The following is a 21,236-nucleotide window of genomic DNA, read 5'->3' on the forward strand; positions in this document are numbered from 1 at the left end:
GGCCTGCCTGCTCCCAGGCAGGCCCCGCTGGCCGCTCCCAGGCCGCAGGAAGGTGAGTGGGGAGGCGGCGGGGGCAGCGGCGAGGCCTGCCTGCTCCCAGGCAAGCCCCGCTGGCCGCTCCCAGGCCGCGGGAAGGCGAGCGGGGAGGCAGTGGGGGCGGCGGCGAGGCCTGCCTGGGAGCAGGCAGGCCCCGCTGGCCGCTCCCATGAGAGCGGGCCGGCGGCGGCGGGGGGGGGGGCGGGGGCGGCGGCGAGGCCTGCCTGCTTCCAGGCAGGCCCCGCTGGCCGCTCCCAGGCCGCGGGAAGGCGAGCGGGGAGGCGAGCGGGGAGGCGGCGGGGGCGGCGGCGAGGCCTGCCTGGGAGCAGGCAGGCCCCACTGGCCGCTCCCAGGCCGCGGGAACGCGAGTGGGCCGGCAGCGAAGGATGGCGGCAATGGTAGGTTTTCCTCCTCCCTCCTCCCCCCTCCCCTCCCCTACCGTATTGACCCGCGTATAAGCCGAGTTGGCTTTTTTCAGCCCTTTTTTTGGGCTGAAAAACTCGGCTTATACGCGAGTATATACGGTAATAAACTTTTTTTTAAAAGACCTTTGCGGGGGGCTTCATCCCAAACAATTTATTTCACTGGGATATTTCTCTTAATCTCCTCCCCGCATGCTAGATTGCACGGGGGCTACATAGTTGGTTAAAAGGTATTTTCTAGGTTTCTACCCTGTTACTTTGTTATTGCTCTGCTGCTGTGCTAGAAGGGTACCTTCTCAGCGGGTCAGTATAGAGGTTCTCAGGAAGACCTGAGTGGTGGCAGTGGGCCGCCAGGGTACTTTCCAGGGAATCCTTGGCCTAAGGGTGTTTCCCGTCAAAGAAAGACACCATTCCCCCTCCCTTCCTACCGTAACAGGATGTGGGTGCGTTTATTGAAGCTGAATCCAGGCATGACAAAAGTTGGAATGAAATGGCTGTTTGGGTTACTGGGAAAGTTCCTAGTGGGCTGCTGGCCCAAAGGCCCACTGATGGACAGGAGCAAGCGGTACCCAGTGGTCACTGGGGTACTGGCAACGCCCCAAGGGTCACTTGACACGATGCAACAACAATGGCAATGGGTGCCGCAAACCTCCTCCCATTGTCACTGTTGCTGAGGCCCGGCCTGAGCTGAGTGGCACTGCCGGTACCTCAGAGGCCCCTTGGCTGAGTTTCCTTCAGGGCTGTTTTAACATCCAGATCCACCCCAATGAAGATGGTGTGTGTGTAAAGTGCCGTCAAGTCACAGCCGATTTATGGCGACCCCATAAGGTTTTCAAGGCAAGAGGCTTACAGAGATGGTTTGCCATTGACTTCCATTGAGAGCCAGCGTGGTGTTGTGGTTAAGAGCAGTGGTTTGGAGGGGTGGAGCCGGATCTGGAGAGCCGGGTTTGATTCCTCCACATGAGCGGCGGAGGCTAACCTGGGGAACTGGGCTTGTTTCCCCACTCCAACACATGAAGCCAGCTGGGTGACCTTGGGCTAGTTACAGCTCTCTCAGCCCCACCTACTTCACAGGGTGTCTGTTGTGGGGACGGGAAGGTGGTTGTAAGACGGTTTGATACTTTTAAGTGGTAGAGAAAGTTGGCATATAAAAAGCAACTCTTCTTCCTCCTCCTTTGCAAAGCGACCCTGGAATTCCTTGGTGGTCTCCCATCCAAATACTTACCTGGAAGTCCTTGGTGGTCTCCCATCCAAATACTTACTAGTCTTAGCTTCCGAGATCTGATGAACTTAACTACTAAGATGCTTTTAGTCCAGTTAGGTTCACTCTGATTATACAGCTTATTGCATTGGGAGAAGGCTGTCTTTCTATGCTTGCTCTACTGCCAAGAGGGAGAAACTATATGCAATAAAAATGGACTAAAATAAGGGGGGGGGGGAGGTTCTTTGAAGAGTGGGGCATTTCTTTGAGAGTGTAAGTAACCTTGTATTTCTTTTTCTTTCTTTCAAGCTACACAAAAATATGTAGAAAAGCTTCTTACATACACAAAGCAATGTTAAAATTTTGAAAATATGAGTGAGGTGGGAAGGCTGGGAATGTCTGTTGCCCAAACATCAAAAATAAAATATTAAGATCCCTAGACTGCTCTGGGCATGGGATGGTGATAATGGACATGTGCTGCTTGTCATGGGCACTACCCAGTTGGCACGTACAGTAGCCACACCCAAACATGCATCTTTCTATGGCAGCAGCGCCAGCTGTACCTCCAGGGGGTAGTTATGACTTTTCCCAGGATGCTGATGGAAGCACTGTGAGATTTGCCAAACCAGTTTCACTGAAGACATGTCGGAACACAAACTCAGTGTGCATTCAGGCAGTGAGCTCTAAAATACTGTCATTGCCCTCATTATTTTAGTTGGCTGGGAGGCTATCAATTCATATAACATGAGGGGATTAAGGATGTATCATTGATGGGGGACTGTGGCCCCCCTGGGTACTTCTCAGTTGATGTAGTTCAGCAGATAAAAAGCTGCTCTTACGAAACCTGGGATCAGATGCTACCTCTGCCATGCTCTGATAATGCCTTGCCCAAGAATGTGTGGCATAAAGTGGTGGCTCACAATCAATGAGGAGAATCCATAACATGTCAATTCCGGTTTCCACCCAGTGCGTACTTATATGGGACTGAGCCTCGTCAATCTTGGGGAGACTTATCCCTGAGTAAATATCTGTTGGATCAGGCAGCACAAAAATCAAAGATTCGTTTGAAAATGTGACTCCATGACTTGGATCCTAAGGAACCTAAGGTTGCATCAGCCCAGCACAATGGCTTTTGCATTTGCGTTAGGAGGGAAGGGAGATTTTTGCCAATTGCTCTTCTGCAGACTTTCACATAGCTCCACATATTGTTCTTCTGGTCCAATGTCCAGCACGAGCACTGTATTGAGGGGAAGGGGAGGGAGTTGCCTTCCTCTAGTGTGACTCCACTCACACCACTTAGGATGTCCCATGTCTCTGTCACAAGTAACACACATTTTACAATTCTGAACAAAATGTTGACAATTTGAACCTAATTTTCCCAATAAAGGGCCAATTTACAGTATAACACATTGGCTTTATCAGTTCCCAATAAATCTATGTCTTCTTTGATTCCCCAAGGTCACCTAGGGTTGCCAGGGCCCTCTTCCCCACCAGAGGGAGGCTTTTTTGGGCGGAGCCTAAGGAGAGCAGGGTTTGGGGAGGGGAGGGACTTCAACGTCATAGAGTCCAATTGCCAAAGCGGCCATTTTCTCCAGGTGAACTGATCTCTATTAGCTGGAAATCAGTTGTAATAGCAGGAGATCTCCAGCTAGTACCTGGAGGTTAGTCAATAAGAAAGCAATCACTATGGCTATTTATAACAAACCAATGATAACATTAGCTTATAAATTCAATATCTGATTTATCTTGTTGTTTCTTCACAAAGATAAGAATTATACAAAATATCATATAACCTCAGGGAGAGGGATATTTGTATATAAGGAGACCACATCAAAAGTTGTCTGTAAGTATAATTTGTAATTAACTTTGTTTTGTGGCATGTTTTGATGTATAATGAATTCCAATGATAGCCTCTTGGAAAATATTTTTATTTAGAATTAAGAGATACAACGTGGGATCGCCATTGTGCAATAACAATCCTCAGCAACTCTTCAGTAAAGAATCTGAAAAAAAGAAGAAACAGAGGATTAATGAACTATAATTTTTTCAAAACCATACTTACCAACTGATGAAAGATTATATGAAACAGGAAAATTACCAGAAGCCTGTTTTGTTTGTTATATGATATTTTGTATAATTCTTATCTTTGTGAAGAAACAACAAGATAAATCAGATATTGAATTTATAAGCTAATGTTATCATTGGTTTGTTATAAATAGCCATAGTGATTGCTTTCTTATTGACTAACTATTATTGCAATCCAAGTTTTACTTGTAAATAGTACCTGGAGGTTGGCAACTCTAAGGCCACCCTTGTTTCTCAGCCTCAGTTCCCTTCTTGTGAAATGGGGATAATAATTACCAACTTTACAAAGGAAGAGCAAAAGGAGGTAGCAAATTAAATGTGCTTACTGAATCATATGTACCATTTGAAAATTCAATGTAAAGCCAGAATATACAGGGTTGAGTATCACTTATCCGGACATCCAATATCTGGACTGATCCAAAAACTGGACCTTTTGAGCCGGCATGCAGGCATTACTCACAGGCCCTCAGCCATCGATGGTTCAATGTACACAAAATTATTAATAATATTGTTTAAAATTACATTCAGGCTATGTGTATAAAGTATATATAAAACATAAATGAATTTTATATTTAGACTTGGGTCCCATCCCAAAGACATGTCACTATGTATATGCAAAAATTCCAAAACATGAAAAGATCCAAAATACAGACCACTTCTGGTCCCAAGCAGTCCGGATAAGGGATAGTCAACCTGTGTATTTATAAGTAAGCTTCATCACTCATAGTGTTTTATGAACTCATCCATGTACTTTGTTGCTGTTTTGATCATGAGAATGTTTTACTAATTCCAGAAATGTTGCCACCAATGGCTTATAGTTGCATATCCCCCCCATAGTTGAAGCGGCTGACAAAAATAAACGGCATAGCCCTTTGTACTACTTATGGTTCATTGAACAATTGAAATGTTTGCATTTCCTTAAAGAGAGAGGGGTGCTATTGTTTAGAGCAGGGGTGTCGAACTCATTTGTTACGAGGGGCAGATATGACATTTATGTCACGTGGTTGGGCCAGGCCATGCCTCGCCAGACCAGATCAGGACTGGGGCGGGGAGGGTTGCTGCCTCAGCTGGCTCACGGGCCAGATCCAGCTCGCATTCCTTCTGTTTGACACCCCTGGTTTAGAGTGTGGTACTTTATTACTGATCCCTCAATTCTCCTTCTCTCCCCAACTTTTTCCTTTGTGTGACTTGACGCTGGAGAAGGGGCGGCAGAAGAAGGCCCAGGTACTCGGGAACGGGGGAGGATCAAAGGATTCAGACAGCTCAGCAGGCCGACGGGGGAGCTTGAGCCGGAAGCACGGACGATGGAAGAGTCGCCCAGACAATCCCGGCGTTCTGGTGGCCAAGGTGGTACGAGCCGTCACGGTGAAGCACAAGCCTGGGCGGAGGATGCCAGTCTACCTAGATTCCTCAAGCCGGAGGAACCTGACAGAGCTCAGAGGGGATGCCCAGCTGGCAGTGCTCCAACAGGGGGACACAGGCAGTGTGGAAGGGGCGCCGCAGCCCACCGAGAACAACTTCACTCCAAAGTGCGAGATCACGGGCAAGGACGCGCTGTCTGCATTAGCCAGAGCCAGCAGTAAGCAGTGTCAGCAGGAGATTGCCAATGTGGTGTGCCTGCACCAAGCGGGGAACCTGATGCCACGCTCTCTGCCCCGGCAGTGCCAGCTCTCAGGTGAGCACAGAATTTACCTTGGAGCATCATCACTGCTTTGCAGGTGCTCTGAATTCCCATGTCTCAGAGGCACTTACACATATTCTCTGAGAGCACAACCCACCATTTCTTCGTGCATACAGGAGAAGCTACCTTATACCATCAACCCCAGTGCTATTGACCCTGATGGGTCCCACTACCCAAAAAACCTTTGTCCCCAAGTGCTGTGAAGCAGACATATGCTGGGTGCTCCTGGGTAAAAGGTGCCCCTGTTTGTCCCATTGGGGGCTCCACTTTGGTTTCACCAACAGCTTTCCCTTTCATCCAGTTCACAGCTTTTCTCTCTGTTTCTGACACTTCCCAGAACAAGAGCATTAGAGAGTCTCGGCCATCTTCTGACTGTTAGCTCCCATTGAGGAAGCATTTACAGCTAGGGTTGCTGACTGGCCAGGGGGAAAAAAAATTCTGTCCTTTTAATAGAGGCTTAATGCGTGGGAAAGGATGAAGCTTTTCACTGCATGGAGGTTTAATAAAAATTACCTGGTATTTACAACAAATCTAACTGATTTGTAGACAGCTAGAGGGACTGGTTTAAATGACAACCTCCCTTTCTGTCATTTAATGCATTTGTCAAACGCCATGACGCCATATTTGAGTCTAGGCCACAGAGCCTCCGTTGCAGTAACCAAACAGCAATCCCATGACGATATTTGCATCTCACACCTCAAACAGCATTCAAGTGGCTGCTGAGAGCAAAATTAATTGCAGCTTTTGGTTGGTTTTCCACACTGTGAGGTTTGGGCACTAGGTAGACCTAGAGCAGGGGTGTCAAACGCCATTGTTACGAGGGCCGGATATGACATAAATGTCACTTGGTCGGGCCAGGCCATGCTTCATTGGCCCAGATCGAGAGGGGGAGGGTGGCTGCTTCGGCTGGCTTGCAGGCCGGATATGAGCTCTCAAGAAGCCAGATCCAGCCTGTGGGCCTTATGTTTGACACCCCTGACCTAGAGCCTTACTTCTGTTTGAAAGATAGTTTTGTCTTCAGGAGATAGTGTGGAAGCTCCTCCTCCTCTGTGGGGACAGGTTCAGCTCTGCCTGCTGAAATGATGGTTATTGCATGTGTGATCCCTGCAGGGAAAGTCAGCCCCGTGATCCAGTGGGATGAGAGCAGGATGCTCCAGGTCTCCGTGAGCAAGCCAGTCCGGATCGCGTACGTGTTGGTGGTTCATGGGCGAGCCATCCGCCAGCTGAAGCGCCTCATCAAGGCCGTGTATCATCAGCAACATTTCTTCTACATCCATGTTGACAAGGTGGGTAGGTGGACGTGGTAATAGGTTCCTAGGGCAACTGCCCTCCTTCTCCGGTGACGTCCAGCACAAAGAATCTCTTCCCTAAGTCTTCTGTGTGTTTGTTGCAAAAAACACGGAAGAGGGAACCTCTGGGCTCTCGTTCTGTGCCGACGTTTAGTGAGAGGCAGTGACTTCTGCCACTCTGGCCTTCTCTAAAATGCCTTGCAAAACTAAGTAAGATTTCCTCCACACACACACACACACACACACACACACACACACACAAATCTGAGGTGTCTTTGCACTGTGTTCTGGAGAAGGAAAGGAACAGCATGAGGGATGCCTGTGACTTCTTTCCTTATCGAAAATATGGCACAAAAGGAGGGCTACACTCTAATGATTGTCTGATGGGGCTTGCGGTTGGTAAAATTCATACTCAGGGGAAGAGTGCTAAATGGAAGGTACGGCAATTTACCCTACTCAGAAAGACTTTGCTCGTGCTGGAGTGTCCCTGTTTCAAATTCCAACGTGATTGATGGATCACTCCTATTTTAATGAAATTACCTGCCACAGTAACAGGTGCTTTGGAACACAGGATAATGGTGCTGCAGTCGTCTTGTTTGTGGGCTTCCTAGAGGCACCTGGTTGGCCACTCTGTCAACAGACTGTTGGACTTGATGGGCCTTGGTCTGATCCAGCTGGGCCTTTCTTATGTTCTTATGTAACAGGTGATATAATAGTCCCCTTTTTGCTGATGGATAGAGATCCAAGTATAACACTGGCAGTGGCCAGGTATCTCTCCACCATATTTTCCTTAAAGTAATAGGAAAAAACCTCCCTATTAACTGTTCAGGACCTGTGGGTCATGGGAGCTTGAAAAGGAAAAGGAAAGGCAGGGAAGGAGTGGTAGAAAGGGATGCATATAGTCCAGGGTCTAACATGAGTGTAGTTTCCTGTTTTACCAGAGATTCCTGGAATGGCTTTGGACAGGACATCGCCTACAGTAGCTCTGATTTCTGAAAAGAACAAAGGATATACATTGACTAAATTATTTAGGGTTATATTATACTTTACAGTGCTTACTCTAGTTGTTAAAGTAAATGTGGAATTTTTTGTTTTCCTCTTGCTCTCAAAGTAAATTATGCTAACTTGCTATATTTGTTTGATTATTTTATTTATTTTATGCCCCTTTTCCACCCAGATAGGGTTTCTGAGGTAGGGATTATACTGTGAGGACTGAAAAAATTGAGAATATTGAACAGACTCTAGAGTACAGTAGGAGGCAGAAGTTCGTATAACCTGAGGGAGAGTAGGTGTGGAAGGTGTGATACAGGTAGGGTAGGAATAGCCTGGAGTGGGTTGTAGGGACCAGATCACTCCAGTCTTACTCCATCTACACTGGCTCCTAATTTGCTTCTGGTGCCGATATTGACCTTTAAAGCCCCATATGCCTTGGGGCCAGCATGTCTTAAGGATTGCCTTCTCCCATATGGACCTAGCCACCCACTGTGGTCATCTTTGGAGGCCCTGCTGTGGCTGTTCCCTCCATCTGAGGCTACATCAGTGGCAACCTGAGGAAGGGACTTCTTGGTTGTGGTGCAGGAACTTTGGAACTCCCTCCCCAAGGAAATTCATCTGTCTCCCTCTGTCATTGTCTTCCACCAGCAGGTGAAGACTTCTTTTGTTTTGTCTGGCATTTTCACAGTTACTGGCCCTCCTCCCTGGTTGTGTTGTTCTGTGTGTTTGTGCATATCTTTTAGTGAATTGTTTAAATATTTAAATATTTCTAAATGCTGTTTTCATGTTGAAATGTTTTTAATGTTTGCTGCATTGGGTGGAAAGGTGGCATAGGAATGTTTTAAATAAAATAATAATAAATAGCTCTTTTGCTGACCACTGGAAGGACCCCCTCCTGGGGGGTGGGGTTTGTTTTGGTGTTTTTACCCTTTAGAACAGGGATGGGGAACGTCCGGCCTGGGGGCCGTATGCGGCCCCCGAGGACATTTTCAGTGGCCCTCGGGAGCTCCAGGGCCCAGCCCTGGAGGCGCACTACAGTGCGGCCCTCCCCGAGGGTGTTCCTGGGGCCACGGCGCCCTTTGGACCTCCTCTCGTCGACTGTTGGTCGGCGAGAGAAGGGGGAGGAGGAGGGGCGCTTCCCCCAAGGTTGCCCCCTACAGTCGTGGCATGCAGGAACGCCGTGGCACACTGTAAGCCCCTCTCGCTGCCTGTCAAGCGGCAAAGGGGGGGAGAGGCTGGTGGCTCCCGGCGGGAACATGTGTGCGGGAGCCGATTGGGCTTGGAGGGCCTTTTGTGGACTCGGGGTGGGGGGGGAAGCGTGGAGGTTGGGGCCCGGTCGCGCGGGGCTGCGTGTGCTGCCATGTGTGTGTGTGTTGGGGAAGCGGGGAGCCTGGGGCCCGGTTGCGTGGGGCCGGCGGGTGTGTGTGTGGGGGGGGAAGGCTTTTCTCTCTTTTTCTGTCACTCTCCTTTCTCCCCCTCTCTCCATCATCTCTTTCTTTGTCTGTCTCCTTCCGTCCTTTTCTCCCCCTCCATTTCTCTGTTTTCCTTCCTTCCTCCCTCCCTTCCCTGAGGATCGGCTGCGGGCTGCACCCCCCTGGCGCCTCGTTTGCTCAGGGCCCACCGTTGGCTGCCCTCCCGCCTGGGAGGGAGGGGGAGCGGGGGTGCCCTCCAGGCCTACTCTGCATGGCCTCCCTTGTGATTGCCAACCTCCAGGTGGTGGCTGGAGACCTGGCAACCCTAGCCTCTCCCCCCCACCCCGCGCCGGGAGAGCTACACCTGGTTATGGCCCCCGAATGATGTTATAAATGAGCAAATGGCTCTTGGCAAGAAAAAAGGTTCCCCACCCCTGCTTTAGAAAAACAAGACTGGGTAGTTTTGAATTTTTCTTTTCAGCTAAAGGAGACTAGAAAATTTGTAAAGGAAAGTTGTCCCGTTCTGGCTGATCTGTGCTGCACCTTAGAGTTTTGCACTGCCGTGCTTATTCTTAATCACTTCTAGAAAGGGAGGAAACAAGACTGAACTGTGATCCTCCTCGGCACTCAGTTTTCTCTCCTGGTTCCTGCCCCTTGCAGCGCTCCACTTACCTGCACCGTGAAGTGTTGGAGGTGGCCCAGCATTATACCAACATACGGGTCACCCCTTGGAATATGGTCACTATCTGGGGCGGGGCCAGCCTCCTGAAGATGTACCTGCGCAGCATGAAGGATCTGCTAGAGATGACGGACTGGTCCTGGGACTATTTCATCAACCTGAGTGCCACAGACTACCCAACAAGGTCAGTGAGGCAGGGAGAGTGGAAATACGGTTGCCAGCCTCCAGGTGCTAGCTGGAGATTTCCTACTATTACAACTGATCTCCAGCCAACAGAGATAAGTTCACCTGGAGAAAATGGTCGCTTTGGCAATTGGACTCTGTGGCATTAAAGTCCCTCCCCTCCCCAAACCCCACCCTCCTCAGGCTTCGCCCTAGAAACTTCCCGATGGAGGCAAAGAGGGACCTGGCAACCCTAGGAGGAAAAGGCAGAGCAGGGAAGACCTGCAGGATATGATTAACTGGGTATCACTGTTTGGAGTTGGCCATCTCACATGGTAGGATCCTGTGTAGGCCTCACTTGACTAGAAGGGGTTCTTTCTTTTCCTTCCCTCACCTACTGGAGAAGCTGAAGATGGAAAAACACAAGAGTAAGCAGACTGTTCTTCACTGCAGAAGGCAAAAAAACAAGGCCCATAAAGTGGATGAGAGAAAGGTGGTAAAGGAAAGGGTAGAAGTGGAGCAGGGCTTGACTGGGGAGCAGGGCCCAGATTTTTAAGGGATGGCCTTTATCATGTTGACCTTTATAACTTTTGTAGGAAGTCTTCCATTTTGAAACACGTAGCCTGTTTATGAAAGGGTGCATTTCCACTGCAGACTCATGACCTGCATGGCTGTTAGACCACATAGGTCCCGTGACCCCAGAAATAAACTTTCCCACTGTTGGAAAGGACTGTTGGTGGGAGGAGAATGTGTGAAAGATCTGCAACAGTCAAGTGCCACCTTCTGATGGATCAATAAATCAATCTTTATTAAAAAAAAAACAATCATAGACCAGCACAGCTCTTCACAATTTACCACTGAAACCCTTAGTTTTACACTCTACCCACAGGTTTATATTCTGATGGATCATGAGATCCAGTCCGGGAAGCCATTTTATACTGAGTCATACCATTGGACCTTCTAACTCAGTTAGGGTTGCCAACCTCCAGGTACTAGCTGGAGATTTCCTGCTATTACAACTGATCTGCAGCCGATGGAGATCAGTTCACTGGGAGAAAATGGCTGCTTTTGCAATTGGACTCTATGTCATTGAAGTCCCTCCCCTCTCCAAATCCTACCCTCCTCAGGCTCCACCCCGAAAACCTCCCTGGCAACCCTAAACTCAGTACCTAGATCAGTGGTTTCTATCTTTCCTGGACCCACCTTTAACCGCCCAACAGTAACATGAATCCCACTGAGATGGAAGCATGTGAGAAAGTCATGTGACAGGAAGAGGAAGAGTTATGACCTGCTAGTGACATTACACAAATGCACATGATATTGGGGGACTAACTGTCAGGGGGGCAGGAAGTGGCTCTGCTGGAATGGAGAAAACAAAGAAGAAAAAAGAGCTTTTCTAGGATTTCTGATCCTGGCTGTACTAAAAAGGAATCCCCCTCCAGTGCTGAGTGGCCTCACTTCAACATCCAGCTGCTCTTCTCAATGTGCTTGCAAAAAGAGGAAGGAGGCGTGGCCCCTTTCTCTCTGAGCATGTGCACTAGCAGTACATCCTTCCCCAATGGACCAAAAAATGGCAGCTCTTTAAGGGGCTCACAGCCTGGTAGGCAGGGCTCTATGATCCACCTCATGGCTAGGATTGCCAGGTCTCTCTTCGCCACCAGTGGGAGGTTTTGGGGGCGGAGCCTGAGGAGGCTGGGGTTTGGGGAGGGGAGAGACTTAATGCCATAGAGTCCAATTGCCAAAGTGGGCATTTTCTCCAGGTGAACTGATCTCTATCAGCTGGAGACAAGTTGTAATAGCAGGAGATCTCCAGCTAGTACCTGTAGGGTGGCAACCTTACTCATGCCCTTGACAGGTGGGTTGGACCGCTGCCCTTGACAGCCTTTGCACAGATTGAAGATTTTTAATTAATTAATGTCTTTTATTGTTAGGTCAAATTCCTGAAGTGCATACTTTATAAATGTAAATCCCTGCTACTGTTCAAGGTCATTTTGTGTGGTCATATACACTTATTCATCTTCTCTTTAAATTGCTGAATTCTCTGCCCATTTAGCGCCGATTCTGATACAATTTTGGTTGCCTAATACCTATCTTGCCATTATCTTTTTAAAAGACAGGTGACCCGACTGAACCACAATCCCCCCCCACCCATGTATATTAATTTCTCCTCTGAATTACTGCCCTCTGCAGGACCAATGAGGAGCTGGTGACATTCCTGTCGAAATATCGAGACAAGAACTTCCTCAAGTCTCATGGCCGAGATAATGCCAGGTAAATCTTTCAGTGAGGCTAGGCATTGGGATGAGTTTAAAACAAGCAGTGGGTAAAAGTGGGTGGAGAAAAGGTAGTCACCTGACCACCAGCTGTTGCCACATCGCATTTCTGTAGCACGGTATCTGTGACTCCTTTCAAAAGACCTGCTGCTGCTTTATTGACCCAATGGGGCCTGGTTGATTGAATGTTATGTGTTCCCAAAAACAGGACTGCAATGAAGTGCATATACAGGAGTAATATACTGGCCTAACCATGAATTGTGAAATTTGACTGTTTGGAAATTTAGCTTCCAAATATTTTCAGAGTCCCATGTTTTGAAGTTCGCTGTTTACTATTTTTTGTTGACTTTGTTTTAAAAATCAAGATTCTAGACATTTTTGAAAAGGGCTTTAAAATATGTGCACGTTTTTTCTAGAAGCTCAGAAAATTAAAAGGGTCTTTACTTGAGATTTTTTCTTATCCTGCATCGTTCCCAATCCAGGTCCTCCTGCTAATAGTGTCACAGTAGCCAAAAACAAACGAAGGTTAGAATCCAAATATTTTTACCCCCCCACACACTTTTCCCCACAGAGACTTGCAGTGATGTATAAACATTTATCCCAGTGCAAAGAATGTTAATGAGATGTTTCTGCTGTAAATGAATCACTTGAAACCTTTCATAGCCTTCTGCCAATGCTTGTCTTTTCTTCATGGGTCTTTCTCAAGTGATTCTGCTGCCGGCTTCATTTGAGTGCTACTAGACTCATGGAGCCCTAGACCTGGATGGCCCAGGCTAGCCTGATCTCATCAGATCTCAGAAGCTAAGCAGGGTTGGCCCTGGTTAGTATTTGGATGGGAGGCCACCAAGGAATACCAAGGTTGCTGTGCAGAGGAAGGCACTGGCAAACCACCTCTGTTAGTCTCTTGCCATGAAAACCCCAAAAGGGGTCTCCATAAGTCAGCTGCGACTTGAAGGCACTTTACACACACAGAGACTCATGGACCTGTTACTTGCTGATAGGGAATGGTTACCTACCAATTCAAAGGTATCCTACCTTATGACCACGCAGGATCCAACAATTATTGACTCGGTGGCAAGGGTTTTTTTTTGCTTGTAATTAGAGAACGTGATTGCTACTCTGCACCATATAATGGTTAACTCAGGATTAAATAACCAAGTAACCAATCTAGTGGGGTTTGTATGTTCTTATAAAAATGATTTTATAGTAAACTTTTCCATATGATACCTGCATATTTTATATCATGCTTTTACTGTAAACTCCACTGTACATTTTCCCTTTTAATGTCAACAAAGGCTTTTGTATTTGAGCACTGCTAGAGAGGCTATTCTAGAAAAGTTCTGTTCGCTTGAAGGATAAGGATTGGTAGACCCATGGTAATGGTTGACACCTCTGACAGGCAGCCACAGCGAGGTTGTGGTTGTGCTGTTTCTGCATCCTCTGGGCCCTTGCAGATAAGATGAAAGTTCAGCTAGTGATGAACTAGGCAAAATAAATGTAGGTATGTAGACCGTGTGGAGTCTCTAGCAGCAGAGTCTGGAGTTTTAGTCTAGCATTCTAGACCACCCCCTTTCACTGTGATCTCAGTGCAGGAAACTCCGTGTTGCTTTCCTAGTGAATCTGAGGTCTTCATCTCTGCACAGGTTCATCAAGAAGCAAGGTCTAGACAGACTTTTCCACGAATGCGACTCTCATATGTGGCGGCTGGGCGAACGGCAGATCCCGGAGGGCATTGTGGTGGACGGTGGCTCAGATTGGTTTGCCCTGACTCACAGCTTTGTGGAATACGTGGTCTACACCAGCGACAAACTGGTCTCCCAGCTGCGGCAGTTCTACACATACACACTTCTCCCAGCAGAGGTGGGTTTCCTGGCTGGCTCTAAATCAAGGGGCTCGGGGCTTAGAGTTACATGGCAGAGTGAATAGTACTCTGGTGTGGGACTAAAGAACTCTTAAGCTGCATTCTTGGCTAAGCCAGTAACCTTGGAGGAGTCACCACTTCTGTCCCTGCCAGAGCTGGGACAGAAATATACTGGCATTCTTCAAGGCAGTAAAATGGCTACGTCTCTAATGAAGAAGAAAACTCTCCGTAAATTAGGAGGATGAGAACACTGCACAAACACTGGAGGGAAATTGGCCCTGTTCCTCTCCTGTTCCATTTCTGACTGCACTAAAGATCATTACATGAAAACCATATGCATGTAGTTCGGCGTTGACTGTGGTGCTATGGATACTGCCTTTCTTCTAGATAGGTATGATAGGTCTGCGCACCTGTTCTGCCGCTGGCGCTGAAGAGCTGTGGGGTAGCTGAGTGAACAGATGCCATTTATGCAATCCCTTTTATTTTTCAAACTCAGGACCCTAATTACCTTAAATATGGAAAGCTGGCGAGATCTGTTGGCACGAAGTGAGGCTTCGTTTATGCCATGTGTTTGCTTTGCATCGTGCAACAGGAAGGCAAGTTGGTCTCTGCAAACAAACTGCCTTCCAGTGGAAGAAGAAAGTAACTCCAGTGCGAATGTATATTAAAATATTCCATCTGTTTCACTAGGCTCTTTGGCATTGTAGAGAGCAAGCGTATTAATCTCTACATCTCTGCTGACATTTGATAGTTCATGCATGGAGGGGGAAAAAACTTATATAAGTGGTTTAGGAGGAAAGGAGAAAAGGATTCATGGGTGGGTTTTCCAGAAATATGAAGCCCTAGGACAATTTTAAAATTATTTTTATTTAGAGCCTATCTCATTATTATGACTCAGAGGAAGCAACAATATTTTCCTTCATCAACCTTGCAAAAAAAAAAAAACCCCAGCAGATTTAGGATGGTAGTTTACAACCTGGCCATCATAGAGGACAAATTTCCATGCTGATTTTAAGTCTCTGAATACAATGGGAGATTCTGCAGTGTGTTCTGGGCCACACACACCCTGTCCGAGCAAGGCACTGGCCAAGATTATTGAGTCTTGCCATGACCCTGCGTGAACACTGTTGCTCTAGAACACATTGAGGACTGCTGGGGAAGATTAGTAATGATGAGGGAAGCCTCTTCAGGGAAGCCTTTCAGCTGTTTCTATTCCTCATCATAGAATCATAGTGTTGGAAGGGATCACCAGGGTCATCTAGTCCAACCCCCTGCACAATGCAGGAAATTCACAACTACCTCCCCCCCACCACAACCCCAGTGATCCCTACTCCATGCCCAGAAGATGGCCAAGATGCCCTTCCTCTCATGATCTGCTTAAGGTCATAGAATCAGCATTGCTAACAGATGGCCTTCTTTCCTTTCCTTTCCTTTCCTTTTATCCCTTAGAAGCTCCTTGATCAATTGATCTTGAGCAGCATATATCTAGTGTTGGAGGGATATAAGGACTGAAACAAATCTTGCCACTGATAATGTAGCCTTGGAGTCCCTATCACTTAGTAAAAAAGGCATTATGTCAGTCACAGAGGCATTGGATTTGTATATTAAAAGGGGGGAAATATAGTGCGATCGAAGTTCCTCGTAAAAGCGGCATTCCAAAAGGGCATGGGCTAATGAGTCAATAGAGCCAGAACAGCAAGGGCAGATCCTGTCTGACAGATGGCCTTCTAGCCTATGCTTAAAAACCTCCAGGGAAGGAGAGCTTACCACCTCCCGAGGAAGCCTGCTCCACTGAGGAACCGCTCTGTTAGAAAATTCTTCCTAATGTCCAGACGGAAACTCTTTTTATTTAATTTCAGCCCATTGGTTCTGGTCCGACCTTCTGGGGCAACAGAAAACAACTTGGCACCATCCTCTATAGGACAGTTCTTCATGTACTTGAAGATGGTTATCGTATCCCCTCTCAGTCTTCTCCTCTCCAGGCTAAACATACCCAGCTCCTTCAACCTTTCCTCAGTAGGGCTGCAATGTTAAATCAACGAATAAGTTAGATCATTTGTTTTTAAAAACTGTTTGATCAACTAAAAAGATGCTTGCAATTAAGCAGCATTTTTTTAAAAGAAAGAAATTAAATATTTTGCTGTAAGAGTAAACCTATGGGTAGCAGGCATCTGCTTGGATCATACCGAACATCAACACTGACAGAAGGGTTTCCATCAGCAGAGCATGACCTTCTCATCTCTCCCTTCCTGCTGCTGCCCAAAATGCCCACTCAAATATTTCTGCTCCTGGGAGACCAAAGACCGCCCCCCCCCAGGAGCATTATGAGGGCGGGGAGTCGGAGGTCTGCAGCAGAAGGGGGTGGGACTGGCAAAAATTGCACACACCCCTTCCACCCACAAAAATCTTAGGCCAGTTTTAGGCCCATTGTTTCAGAAGATGCATACCCCCATTATCTTTCAGATACAAAGTAATGCCTTTTCTAATATGTAGGCCTCCTATTGAAATACAAAAAGTATCCAGTCTTCCTTTAGAAGCATAGCTTTTGTTCATAGATACATTTCTGCAGCTTTACAATGCAGTGCTAGGCAGAACTGCACCCTTTTAAGTCCCCTGGAATCTGTAGGGTTAGAAAGGTCTAACTGTGTTTAGGACTGCGCTGTTAATCCATGTAGTTAATTAGCTAAAATTCATACAAGTAATCGACTAAGATTTCTTTAGTTGGGTGGCAGGGCTGCTAGTTAAAGAACGCCTGATAAACGCCAACAGAATCCCAGCAGCACATTAGAAAGCTATTTTGCTCTACTTCTCTCACATTCTTCTCAAAGTCTCTGTCCAGGGCACCATCCTGACTTTCCTGTGGTGGAATTGGCAGATGTGGTTGATGATGACGATGTTTCAGTAAAACCAAGTCAAACTAGGGTGTGGTACGGATTTGTAGCTTTAAGGATATTAAGCGTGATCCTCTTCCATTTAACAAACAGCATCCGGTAAAGTATGCAAAAAGACATAGGCAAAATCTGGCAGTTGCAGTTATCTTGCTGTTATCTGGCAGTAGTTGGTTATCTTATGATCCAGATTCCTAGACAATTCTGACAGTGTTAGGTGTAGAATAACAAACACTAAGGCTTGACAGATACTGTTTGCTACTGGTCTCCAGTAGTACCGTTGCCCTATTCCACACTGGCTTCTGTTTCCCAAGACCCTGCAAAAAGGAATTCAGGGAGGAGACAAGGCAGTCTTTCCACCTAGAAGTCGATACCTTAAACACATCTGCATGGTTTGCTTATGTTGACTAAAATATTCTGATCACATAAGAGTGAGGTTTCTTCTTGCAGAGTGTGGCTTTTCTTGTTTCAGAATGTGGAAGTGTTTGCAGTACACTCAGCACCCACAGACCTGCACTTTATATCATGGTCAGTGCTAGAACAAGGTGTCCTTGGGGTGAGGTGGGCAGTGGTTGTCGCTCAGAAGGGGTTGCCCCCATTGCTCACCGTAGCCCTTTCTCTCTCTCTCTGTCTGTGTACAGTCCTTTTTCCATACCGTCCTGGAGAACAGCCACGCCTGCGATACCCTGGTAGACAACAACCTCCGGGTGACCAACTGGAACCGCAAGCTGGGCTGCAAGTGCCAGTATAAGCACATTGTGGACTGGTGCGGCTGCTCGCCGAATGACTTCAAGCCACAAGACTTCTTGCGACTGCAGGTGATGGAGACATCTCCCTTCTCTCTTCCACAGTCAGGCTTCACTTAGAGTCTCAACTGCCTCCTTTCTCCCCTCACTTTGCTTTGACAAGTAGCCTGGCTTGTCTCATTCCATGGGCTTCTTCAGACTGGTACACATGAACACATGAAGCCGTCTTATACTGAATCAGACCCTTGGTCCATCAAAGTCAGTATTGTCTACTCGGACCAGCAGGGGCTCTTCAGGGTCTCAGTTAGAGGTCTTTCACATCACCTAGTTGCCTAGTCCTTTTAACTGAAGATGCCGGGGATTGAACCTGGGACCTTCTGCATGCCAAGCAGAGCCAGTGTGGTGTAGTGGTTAAGAGCGGTGGTTTGGAGTGGTGGACTCTAATATGGAGAACCGAGTTTGATTCCCCACTCCTCCACATGAGCGGCGGATGCTAATTTAGTGAACCGGGTTGGCTTCCCCACTCCTCCACATGAAACCAGCTGGGTGTCACACTCTCTCAGCCCCACCTACCTTACAGGGTGTCTGTTGTGGGGCGGGGAAGGGAAGGTGATTGTAAGCCGGTCTGATTTTTCCTTAAGTGTTAAGAGAAAGTCAGCATATAAGAAACAACTCTTCTTCTTCTCTACCACTGAGCCACAGCCCCTCCCCTAGCTCTGTCAAGGTGAAGTAGTACTTCCGCATATGTACTTAGTGCCGCATATGTACTTAGCTGCCTGGTTGTGTGTTGTCAAGGATGGAGAAGACACACCACCCCAGGGCATAGGTCATAGCAGAGTGGGGAGTGGCCAGGGGCTGACCATGAAGGAGGAAGGCTAACAGGTGAAGGGCAATACAAGCACTGTGAGTAACATGATAGAAGGCACAGAGGCAGAAATGGGAGGGATGGTGGCATTAGGGAATGAGAGGAGATGAGCTTGATGGGGAAAGGAGGGAATGAAAAGAGGTAAAGAGGGAAGACAGTCTGGCCCCAAAAGTTCCAGTGCTTTGTTGAGGGCAACCTTGAAATCAGTACAAAGCATGAGAAGAAAGCAGTGTGAGGACTTTAAGGAGGCTTAACTACAGACACATGAAATGGTGAGCTCGAGAGAATCAACAATGGACTTCGAGTTATAGTACAATTCTATGCAGTGATTTCATTCTAAGCACATTTGTTTTTAAAAGGCTTAGACTGGAGTCACTCTGCATAGGATTGTACTGTTAAAGTTCCTTGTTCATGCCTTGATTGATAACCCTGGTGTTTGAAAAACTTGTGCGATTTGGTGTTAGGTGAACAGATCCATTTGGAGATTCACCATAGAATCTCATGGGGATTAGAAAAGAGCAAGAGTCCAGTAGCTCCTTAAAGACTATCAAAATATCTGGTAGGGTATGCGCTTTCGTGAATCAGTGAAGTGAGCTGTGACACACGAAAGCTCGTGCCCTACCGGAAATTTTGTTAGTCTTCAAGGAGCTACTGGACTCTTGCTCTTTTCTACTGCTAGAGTCAGCCTAACACAGCTAACCATCATGATCTATCTCATGAGGATTGTAAGAATCTACTGAGTCCCTTTGCTTGGTGTAAAGTGATTTCCCCCTTTTCTGATTTGTCCATTCTTTGGGACATTATTCCCCCCCCCCATATGTGTGTTTCTTGGCCCCTTGAACAGTTGGATGCACCATGACGTCTGTGCACCCCATTGGATATTAAACTTGTTTTATGTTTTTTTTTAAAAACAATCTACTGAGCAAGCCAAATTGGTATGACAGTGACCTGCACTCAAAAGCATGCAAGAGTAATACAGATGAGTGTTTCCAAGCTATGCTGCCTGGCAGGAAATGTTCTTGGAAGGCAGACTGCTTTCCTTAAGGAGCTTGAATTTGTGCAGTCCCAACCCTTGAGATTCACTACAGAACTTCCATCAGCGTGATCAACCAGCAGTTAGGACTGCAGAGATGCCCACTAGTCCACATATCCAGGCGATCCAATTCAGTTGAGTCATGCATTGTGCCACAGTAGCTGTATGCGGTAAAATGTTTCCATGACTCACCACCCCACCACCGGACATTCACCTTTTCAAAGACTGTGCCTGCTCATCCTTTACCTTTCCAAATAAGACTGTACAACTAGCAGGGGTTTCTAGGGGCCCCACGCTAGAAGATAAAGGGTCCCATGGCAGTTATATACATTGCATTCTAATTTCCACAAGCATCTGTGCTGTTTTACATGGGACCTGCAGGGATCTGTCGAGGAAAGGCACTTTCTCTATTTTGACTCCAAGTCTTCTCCCGTTGGTCAGTTCTCAGTCAGTTTATTTTTTTGTCTTCTATTGACTATCCCAGTCACCTCAGGATGTGGGCTGTAAAGCTCTCTCCCAAACCTTCTGTCTTCTCAGCAACTCTCCAGACCCACCTTCTTTGCCAGGAAGTTTGAATCAACCATCAATCAGGAGGTGCTGGAGATCTTGGACTCCCATCTCTATGGTAACTACCCACCTAACACGCCAGCCCTCAAGGCCTATTGGGAGAGTGTCTATGACCGCGTGGATGGGCTGAGTGGGCTCAGCGACGTCACCCTGACTGTGTACACATCCTTCTCCAGGCTGGGGCTACAGAAAGTGACATCTACGCGGGCGCAGAAAGATGAGAGGCTTTGCAGGTAGCTCCACCGATTGCAAAATGTCGGGGTTATAGAAGTGGTGGGGTTATGGGAGCTTTTGCCTGTGAATTCCTAGACCTGTGTGGCCTCCTGGCTTGCAGGGAAAAGCACCAGTGCTGTGTAGAAATTCTGGTGTTTGACTTCCTGGGGAGTCACTGCTACAAGACACTGTACCTTGGGAGAAGAGCCACAGTTCCCCCTATGATCGCTATCTGAGATCTTCTCAGAGTTCCCTCCCTTAATGTTATCAAGTTTGGCCACTGCTTGGAATCATTCTTCAGTAATGGTGTTTGTCCTTTGTAGGGCTGTTGAAAAAGAAAATTCAGTATGGCTCGGATTCGGCCGACTTGGGTCCGGTTCGGCCGAATTCCGACCCCCCCCCCATTTGGGAATGCCAAATTCAGCGGGAAATTCGGCATTTTCCTGAACAAATTTGGGAGTCCCGGGAAACCAGGTGGGGGGGGGCTTTAAACTCCCCACCTAGGCTCCCGGCCCCAATGGCGACCCACAGGAGTGGGGGAAGGAGCCCCCCAACCCCTACTTACCAGGGAAGGGGTCCGTCAGAGCGCGCCGGAAGCTGAAAATCCTGCTCCTGGAGTTTTTGGAAGACCTGCCCATTAGCTGCCCAGGCAACGGAGCAGTTTAAACCCCCCCGCCCGGTTTCCTGGGAGTCCTGGGAAGCCAGGCGGGGGGGGGGGTTCAGCCATGGGCTGGCAGCACAGATCACTTTAAAGAGCCACCCCGACCCCCTTCCCGGGAGCCGGGAGAAGGGGTAGGGGTGGGTCTTTAAAGTGATCTGTGCTGCCAGGG

General features: G+C 47.6%; 1 protein-coding gene across 4 annotated transcripts in view; it reads left to right on the top strand.

Moving 5' to 3' along the window:
- The window catches only part of XYLT2 (xylosyltransferase 2), a 53,768-nt gene that overhangs the window by 23,553 nt on the left and 8,979 nt on the right, over positions 1–21,236 (top strand). The window contains exons 2-9 of one of the 4 annotated variants that reach the window (XM_056864069.1): positions 4,945–5,419; positions 6,536–6,711; positions 9,780–9,982; positions 12,151–12,231; positions 13,877–14,093; positions 17,433–17,510; positions 17,624–17,800; positions 20,164–20,426. In XM_056864069.1, coding sequence (XP_056720047.1) covers positions 4,945–5,419; positions 6,536–6,711; positions 9,780–9,982; positions 12,151–12,231; positions 13,877–14,093; positions 17,433–17,510; positions 17,624–17,800; positions 20,164–20,426 — 1,670 coding nt within the window. The remainder of the gene's footprint in view (positions 1–4,944; positions 5,420–6,535; positions 6,712–9,779; positions 9,983–12,150; positions 12,232–13,876; positions 14,094–17,432; positions 17,511–17,623; positions 17,801–20,163; positions 20,427–21,236) is intronic. The other 3 variants (XM_056864076.1, XM_056864083.1, XM_056864091.1) reach the window with 3 other exon arrangements.

Source organism: Euleptes europaea, chromosome 1, assembly GCF_029931775.1.
Source record: "Euleptes europaea isolate rEulEur1 chromosome 1, rEulEur1.hap1, whole genome shotgun sequence".
NCBI lineage: Eukaryota > Metazoa > Chordata > Lepidosauria > Squamata > Sphaerodactylidae > Euleptes > Euleptes europaea.